Here is a 9358-nt window from a genome sequence, read left to right as displayed (position 1 = left end):
TTTTTCTCCTTTTTTTTGAGCATTGAGAACGCAAAATATCGCCAAAACGCAAAAAAATACTGCATGGGCTGAAAAATCCCAGGATTTTCAATGAAAACAATCGTTTTTTGGGCAAAGCTGTATTTATTCATTAACATTGTTTCCTTCGAGGACAATACACTTGATATAACGTTTTAACTGTTTCTTTGTTCTTTTGTCGATGATCAGCAAACGCGGCACCCATCGCGCGGATAGCTTTTTCATGTCCAAAATGTAGTGCAAAATGTATCCCACTCGTTCTTCTGAAATGCATAGGGCCTCAGCTAACTCGCGTAACTTCACTTTACGATCGTACAAAACGAATCGATGCACTTGTTTTACGATTTCTGGATTCGTAGCGGTGCTTGTGCGGTACAGCGTACTAAACTACTGATAAACTGTTATTCTTGAAGGAGCAGAAGTGGAATAACATTTCGTCTACAACTGTATTAATTCTCCAGGTGTTTTTCTCATCAAAAATCAATGTTTTATCAAAATATGATATTCCTCTTTTTACATTTTCTTTAAGAACGCTCATGTAGGGTCACTAAAAAAACCGTAGTTTGTGAACAAATAAACGAAATGTCATGAAACTTCACACATAAGCTAGTAACAGATAAACCTCTCGAAATGAATCTTGTTCAGTTTTTAGTGGCTGTTGAATAATCCCGGGACTTTTCAGCCCATGTAGTAAGGGAGCAAGACAATGGTCATCAATCAACCAAATTGTCAGTGTTTGAACATTTTTCATTTAACACTTCTAAAAGTTCGATAGGTTGCGCCATTCCCGAGATCCAAGAGAGGGTCGGTTCAGTTTAGGGGGATTGTGTTATGGGCGGCCAACCCACCTCCCGGGCTAGATAACTTGATCCACGAGTCAACATTGTGCCGTCAATTTTGTTGTCATTTCCAAACTAGGTGCAGTCAAGACAAATCTATGGTTTATGGTGCGACCGTTGGGTCAGGGAAGCAGTATATGAAATTTTTACTGACGAAAGCTTTATTCGGAAATAAACGTTTTGCGTTTAGGAAAGTCAATGCGTTTGCAACGTAAATTGACGTATTGCATAGAGTATCCGGTCAGAACACAATATCTTCATCCTTATGGTGCTTTTTACAAAAGCAATCATTTTTGGCAAACAGTTCTTCGTGTAGCCATCTACGATTTCGGACGCTCGGAGAAAGCTCTGTTCCGTGACCTTCATCGTAAACAAACGAAAACACACTTAGCACGAACAACGCCCACGAAGAGGAGAACAAAATCACACACAGCTGTTTGTCTCCTTCTAGCGTTTGTCTCTCTATGGCGGAAAATGGGACATGAATCTATCCCGCTAGAAAAAATGCTTTTTCGTGTGCGAAATGAACTCTTTCCTGTGGCGAAATGAACAAATAAAAGCATTCCAAAAGTTTTGAAATGTTTGTATGTCTCTTTCTCTCAGACTGAACGTCTGCTTGGGATTGTACCCAAAAAAAAGTCCCAACGATGTTAAGCAGGGATTGAGCTAAGACCGGCTGTGGAGGTGATCTGGCGTAGTGGTAACATCCATACCTCTCACGCTGAAGGTCACGAGTTCAATTCTCACTCCCGACATTCTTCCAAAAATGGAAGTAAAAGTGACGAACCAGCCAAATGAGTTGAAAGTCACTATTATACGGATAAAAAAAATATATATAAAAAAAAGGCTGTAATGCAAGGCTGTTTTTGCACGACCACGCTATTCACATAGCCACTGGTGCTGTTTCATAAATGCGTGATAATATTAGAACACATTATAAAATGAAGTTGGAAAGTGATTTCTAAGGGTAAAAAGGAGAGTATAAACTTAAACCTTTTTTCGGCCTGGACCGTGTATTTGGCAAAGTAAACGGAACGGTTTAATGCGTGCTTATTTGCAATGTGTCTCTTGTTTCGTTCGCTCTTATTGCTCTTATATTGCTATGGTGTATACGAGGTCTGCTCAAAAAGTATCACGACTTTCGAACTTCCGCGGGTTACGTATATTTGATTCTAGTTTTTTTGGCATTATGTTGGTACTCATGGTCTCACTTATGCTGACAAGTACGCCTATTTTGAATGTCCAGTTAATTTTTGACAACTGCTTTTCTTACACGTGCTTTGGTTCATCTTCGATTTTTGTCTATTGCAAAAATGGATCAAAAAATCTGTATCAAATTTTGCGTGAAAAACAAAATTAAGTGCGCGAACACATTCCGAATGTTGATTGTGACATCTGGTGAACCTACCTTGGAGCGAAACAACGTTTATCGGAGTGGTCCACTCTATCCCATTCCATTAGGCATTTCCATAGCCATAGCCGATTTTGCTTCAGCACTACGAAGAGATTTCTCTAGAGATAGGCGAAATCGAAGATAAACCAAAGCACGTGTAAGAAAAGCAGTTGTCAAAAATTAATTGAACATTAAAAATAGCCATACTTGTCAGCATAAGTGACAGCACGAGTACCAACATAATGATATTAAAAAATCTAGAATCGAATATACGTAACCCGCGTAAATTCGAAAGTCGCGATTCTTTTTTGAACAGACCTCGTATATTAGGTTGGGGGAAAAGTTTTCCATTATTTTCTCGATAGTGATCAATGTCTCGCGTAATATCGATCATACAGTTTCGAGTTTAGACTCGTTGTAAAGGTAACATTTCATACTAGAAAAAAATCTTTTGCTGTTTTTTGTTTGTTGCATTCAGTTGTGAGTTACAGGGTGTTAACAATGGAGGTCAAAAAAGAGAAAATTTGGCACATTTTACACTTTTCTTTATAAATGCGAAAATGAAGCCGGGCCGCTGAAATTGTGGATGGCTGAACCTGGAGCACCGTTCCTGGTTTCTTCCACGCCATCTGTCTTCCATCCGATTCAAGGAGATTGGTTTCCGGCTCAACCGTATAAAATACCTTATTCCAAAACTCCTTAGGCCTGTTTACATATGCCTTAGCAAACTGTAGTCATTTTTTTCATATTCACCTTTGGGATCAAATATTTTAAAGGCCAACACGATCTCTCAGATTGTTCATGTATGCTGCTCTCCGGACAGTGTCTGCGCTGACAGGTTTCTTCGGTAGTCAATTTAGGAATGTTTGTTTAAAGAGTTCTTTCGCAATGCTCGCACAATTACTCGTTCATCATCAGAAGAGAGGATCCGTTGCGTCCTCTACCGGGGAGATTTTCGATTGTTCCTTCGTAATTCCACTTGTTCATGATTTTCTTCACTATGGAGTGGGTTCTCCTAACAGCAGCTGCTATTTCCTGCAATGTCTTTTCTGGACATGTCTTACTTATTATTATTGTACGTGAAACAATATCTATTTCTTTCCTCTTACTTGCCATTTTGATAAAAACTTTTTCAAACATCTACAAAAAACAAAAACCAACACTGCCAAAGCAGTGGTTAGGGGTTGACGTCACAAAATGAGGAAAAAAGTACGCCAATTCGCAAAGATCTTACTAAAAAAGTTCATTTGTTTGGTGAAATTTAAGGTGTACACTCAATTTTGCGATGCTTAGAATAGAGATTGTTTTCAATTTTTTGGAATAAATAATTAGTAAAAATCTTTCCGAAAAATTTTCCTGCGCGCATAGTTAGTTAAATGTGTGTGTTATTAATATGCATCAAAAGAAGAAATGATTTCAAAATATTTTGTACCAAATAAATGGCGAGTATCGTCGAGTAGCATGTGTATACTCAATTTTGGGATTGACTGTACCTTTTTCGTCACGAAGTACTTCTGGACAATATGAACACGGAAACGAGGTTGAAGGACGAAAAAAAACCGAAAAATTACGATGAATAATGCGATCGAAAAAAAAGATTGTTATTGATGGTTTTTCACACAAAAACTCATGATTTAAATTTCAGTTTATTCAAATACAAAAAAAAAATAGTATTCAGAATCTCACATCATGTAGAGTCAAATATTCTCTTTCAAATACTGCCAATAAATATTTTTCATGTTTTCCCCAGAAAAAACCACAAATAAATGAAAAAGGCGTATTTTTGGGGGAGAAATATCAATAACTTTGAGTAGAGTTGAGATATTGACAAATTTTGCATCGCAAAATATTTGTCATAGTTAGCTCTGAATGTCTTCTGAAGATAGTTGACATATAGAATTTGGAATATAAAAGTTAGACCAGAAAATTCGTTTTTTTATGGTGACCATAATGCAACTTAGAAAAAAGCGCTATATCATTATTTTAGGAGACAGATAAAAACTTTGTTCTACAAAGTTGCTTACATTAACTGGTGCTACAACATTGTCGAACTATGTTTACCTCTATCTATGAAGATAAGAAAGTTAGATTTATTTTCACATCGAAAATTTTGGCCATCTTATTTTTGACAACATAAAAATAAGCGATCAATTCGCGATGACAGTGGTACGGTGTTGACGTCTAGTGGCGACTTTCAATCAGGGGTCATAATTTGGGTCCCAAACTCGAAAATGTGATCTCAATCAGATTAGAGGACACGAAGCCATTTTGAAAATGTTAAAATTTGAACGAAAATTTTCACATCAGGTGACTCATTTAATCATTTGTCTATACATTTCTGACATTTTTACTGAAACTTTTCAGTATAACATGAATTTCTCTTCGAAAACAATTTTCGTATGAAATTTTTTCACCACCTGCAAAAGAAAAGGGTTTTTCATTTAAAGTTAATTTTTATTCATAATTTTATTTTAAGAAGGTGTTCATTCCGCCTGAAAATCAAATATTATGTTTGAGGCTCCCCTGAACTCGTGAACGGAGCTCAATGCCTTCAACGCGAATTATAGTTAACAACTTGGTCGAAGACAGTTTCTGTGTAGAGAGTAACTGTCGGACTCTAGACGCAAATTTCCACTTGAGTGCGCTTTCTGGACCATTGTACATTTGGAAGCGGATGAGAACCTGAGAACTTAATCTCTTGAATGTCGAATTCACACAGTGCAAATTAGCATCCCAGTCGGTCTAGACAGCAACGAAACGGTTGGAAAATTACACGCAAAAGAAGGTTTCTTCATTCCATTCGTTCGGAATCGGTTCAACTATTCGGAAGTGTGCGGGAATGGAAAGGTTTCGATGATCTAGGATATTTTACAAGGAGCTGAACACGTACAAGACCTTTGTTTCATCTGACAATGTGTACCCCGAGCAACGAAGAAGGCATTCTGGTTAATGAATACTCTTGAGATGTCGTACACAGATCAACGTTGGTTTCTGGGTTTTTTTCCTTCCCAGCTAAAAAGTCAGCTGGTAATGATACAACATAGAACGTGCGGACGCTTAAATAAGTTCAAGACCGAAATAACAAAAAATCGAGAGCCGGGCTGATATTTGTGGAAGAAAGCGTTTGACCTACTGAAGAATTGACCGAAAGGTTCCAGCGATATCAACGATTGACCGATCCAAGACTTCTGAAACATCCTCCGTTCCAAAATACATTCGTGTTGTCGCTCACCCTACGTTTTGCTACGATTGATTTCGCAATGGTATTGGAATATTTTTTGATGCTCGTTATAGACGGATCAGTTTAGGAAGCACAGAAGGGAACTGAAAAGCTGTATGAGAATATCTTCATAATATACAACATATACAACAAATCTTGAAGATGTTCCGATTTCATTAGCATTCAAAACATCAAAATCCGTTTGCAGTGAAAAGTGTTATTAGTTTTAAAACTACTCTATAAAAGCGTGACATGTTTCCTGATTTGACACCCGTAAATATATACGTAGTCCTACGTCAAAACATTAATTTTACTCGTTCGACAATTGAATAAAATTACTTTTGTGCGTCATTGGTTGTGAAGTTTTTTAGTATGGCGATCGCCGTCCGTTGAATGTCTTCGATTTAGTCAAAACGGTTTTCTTTCATAGCCAAAATAAATTCTGAAACAGTAAATAGCCACAGGAAGCCAGATTGGGCGGTTGAGGTAGTGTTGATGAATGAGTTAAAAAACGGACCGATTTGTTAAAATCTTTGGTCATGCGCAGGATTTTATAGCTCTTCATAAATCATGAAATCACGTATTTTATCTATTATTTCCTCTGATAATCACATCGGATATTTATCATTATTCAAACCACTTGACAGACGGACAATTAGCATCATAATTTTTTATGAAAGATTCGTTTAACAATATGATATCATTTTAAGCAATTTGAAAACAGAATAGAATATTGGAGCATGGTGCGCATGTGAATGATTGAGTGAAGCCATTGACCGATCTGATTAGGTACCAATGTAACACAAAACATTGTGCGGTAAATACAAATTGGATAACACATTACACATAATTATTAAAATCAGGTATATTTGAGACGACTTCGGGAAGAGCTTTTTTAATTACAATAAATATTAAATGTTTGCTAAATTGCTGAATCAAGTTGCTAGTCGATTCGAGTTTGAACTTTTACTTCATAAACCTAAGGCAAAATCGTTTATCACTCGATAATTCAGGATGTTCATCAAGATAGAGGAAGCTGGCCAGTGTTCTAATGTTTCCTGGCGCGAAGCTTGGCGGGTTTTTGTTTCAGCTGGACTGGTGCAATTCTCCTCAGCTCGGCCGCAGCGGGACTTCCGTGAGCATTCGCGGTACTAATGGCAGTTCCTTCCTTTCCAGTGCTGTACGAGTTGGCGACAGCAATGACTGCTCCTTTGGTGCTTCCGAAGTTGATTGGGAAGAAACCAACTGGGAGTGCTGGAACATCATCCTCGGCGGAATCGGACTGCACGATAACTTTTTTCTTCTTAGCCGGTACTGCCACTGGTATCACGGCAGGAATTACAGGGGAAATAGCAGGAGCAGCGGCGGGTTCATCATCATTAGTTTCGTCGGCTACCTGATCGCTATCGGTTGGAACATCGCTCTGAGTTTCATCTTCGAGTGGAACAATATCGGACTCCGGCAAAGCTTCAGCAACAGATAGTACATTCTGCTCATCTTCAGCTGGCTGTTCGGCACTTTCAACATCTTTAGTTTCACAGTCTGTTGAATCATTGTAAATACGTTCATTGACCAAGTTTAACTTCCGACATGTGATAACTCACCCTTCAGATATGTTCCAGGAGCAATTGTATTTCCGACAGCAAAGGCAGCAATTCCTGTTGAAGGATTTTCGTCTTGCAACTGTTGATTTTGGTAATGGAATCCATACATAGTCTGAGGTGTCATGTAAGCCTGACGGTAATACACGATAGCTGTCGATTGAAATACATCGATTGAGTAGATTTATTTATTCGCATTTGACACAAAATTGTTTAATAAAACTTCAATTCACTAGATCACTCACATTTCCGAACAGGACTTGCGAAGCCAACACTTATCCCGCACAGGGCGACGAACAAAGCTACGAATTTATACATCTTCACTGTTTCTTTCTGCCTCTATAATACTCGAAAAAAATAAGACTAATTAAAGTATTCTAATTGAAACCTCGGTACAGTGATCAGGAGCTAAACTTATGTAACGCTTGGATAAGTTTCCACCGACTACTGATAATTCTGACATCGGGATCAGTAGCTTTTATACCGAACACGGCGAGGAGATTAGTTAGTATTCAAACAAGGTAAATTATTATTGCTTCTGTTGTTCCCGGTGTGTACAAGCCTAATTCCGTATGACCAATTTGGTGAGATCGATGATTATTTTCTGCACCGTACAGTTTTAGTATTGATTTCGCCGGTTTGTTATATATTCATGTTTCATGACGATCGATGGAGCTGTGATAATGTTCGGTGCTGACGTTATTCGGGAAGCAGTTATACTTTCCGACTGGGCAGGTGTGATGTGTTCAAGGATTATCGCGGATTGGCCGGAAATTAGATGGTAGTTTCACCGGCTGGCGAAGGATGTTACAAAGAAAATTAACTTACCCAAAACGTTGTTGAACAATGCAATAACGCTATCTATGTTATTTAACTAAGACTAATTTATGGTAACGGCCGTGAACATTTACAATCGAGGCAATATAGTAAAAATGTAGCCATACAAATGAAGCATAAATTTCTGCATAACCCAATATTTAGAGGTTTTAGAGATCGACATATTAATTTAGTTGCATTTGCAATGTGATAGGAAAATAGTTTCTCTCGCTCGCTCGCCTAAATACTATGTTCTTCTCTCTCAATCCCATTTCTTCTCTGCCACCGGACTGAACAGTGGCAATCCCATTTATTTTCTGCCACCGGACTGAACAGCGCATCGCATCGCATCGCATCGCATCGCATCGCATCGCATCGCATCGCATCGCATCGCATCGCATCGCATCGCATCGCATCGCATCGCATCGCATCGCATCGCATCGCATCGCATCGCATCGCATCGCATCGCATCGCATCGCATCGCATCGCATCGCATCGCATCGCATCGCATCGCATCGCATCGCATCGCATCGCATCGCATCGCATCGCATCGCATCGCATCGCATCGCATCGCATCGCATCGCATCGCATCGCATCGCATCGCATCGCATCGCATCGCATCGCATCGCATCGCATCGCATCGCATCGCATCGCATCGCATCGCATCGCATCGCATCGCATCGCATCGCATCGCATCGCATCGCATCGCATCGCATCGCATCGCATCGCATCGCATCGCATCGCATCGCATCGCATCGCATCGCATCGCATCGCATCGCATCGCATCGCATCGCATCGCATCGCATCGCATCGCATCGCATCGCATCGCATCGCATCGCATCGCATCGCATCGCATCGCATCGCATCGCATCGCATCGCATCGCATCGCATCGCATCGCATCGCATCGCATCGCATCGCATCGCATCGCATCGCATCGCATCGCATCGCATCGCATCGCATCGCATCGCATCGCATCGCATCGCATCGCATCGCATCGCATCGCATCGCATCGCATCGCATCGCATCGCATCGCATCGCATCGCATCGCATCGCATCGCATCGCATCGCATCGCATCGCATCGCATCGCATCGCATCGCATCGCATCGCATCGCATCGCATCGCATCGCATCGCATCGCATCGCATCGCATCGCATCGCATCGCATCGCATCGCATCGCATCGCATCGCATCGCATCGCATCGCATCGCATCGCATCGCATCGCATCGCATCGCATCGCATCGCATCGCATCGCATCGCATCGCATCGCATCGCATCGCATCGCATCGCATCGCATCGCATCGCATCGCATCGCATCGCATCGCATCGCATCGCATCGCATCGCATCGTGGCATTTATTTTCTGCCACCGGACTGAACAGAGCATCGCATCGCATCGCATCGCATCGCATCGCATCGCATCGCATCGCATCGCATCGCATCGCATCGCATCGCATCGCATCGCATCGCATC

General features: G+C 40.6%; 1 protein-coding gene across 1 annotated transcript; it reads right to left on the bottom strand.

Moving 5' to 3' along the window:
- Positions 1–6317: 6317 nt before the first annotated feature.
- LOC129769932 (uncharacterized) lies at positions 6318–7532 on the bottom strand. The gene is made up of 3 exons (XM_055772468.1): positions 7317–7532; positions 7075–7224; positions 6318–7012 (listed from the first exon to the last, which is right to left on the bottom strand). Exons 1-3 carry the CDS (start codon positions 7387–7389, stop codon positions 6519–6521), a joined length of 717 nt encoding a protein of 238 aa, XP_055628443.1. The 5' UTR covers positions 7390–7532; the 3' UTR covers positions 6318–6518.
- Between the last annotated feature and the right edge of the window lie 1826 nt (positions 7533–9358).

Source organism: Toxorhynchites rutilus, chromosome 2 (assembly GCF_029784135.1).
Source record: "Toxorhynchites rutilus septentrionalis strain SRP chromosome 2, ASM2978413v1, whole genome shotgun sequence".
Lineage (NCBI taxonomy): Eukaryota > Metazoa > Arthropoda > Insecta > Diptera > Culicidae > Toxorhynchites > Toxorhynchites rutilus.
The sequence above is the reverse complement of the archived record's forward strand: the minus strand, read 5'-3'. Positions and strand labels throughout refer to the sequence as shown.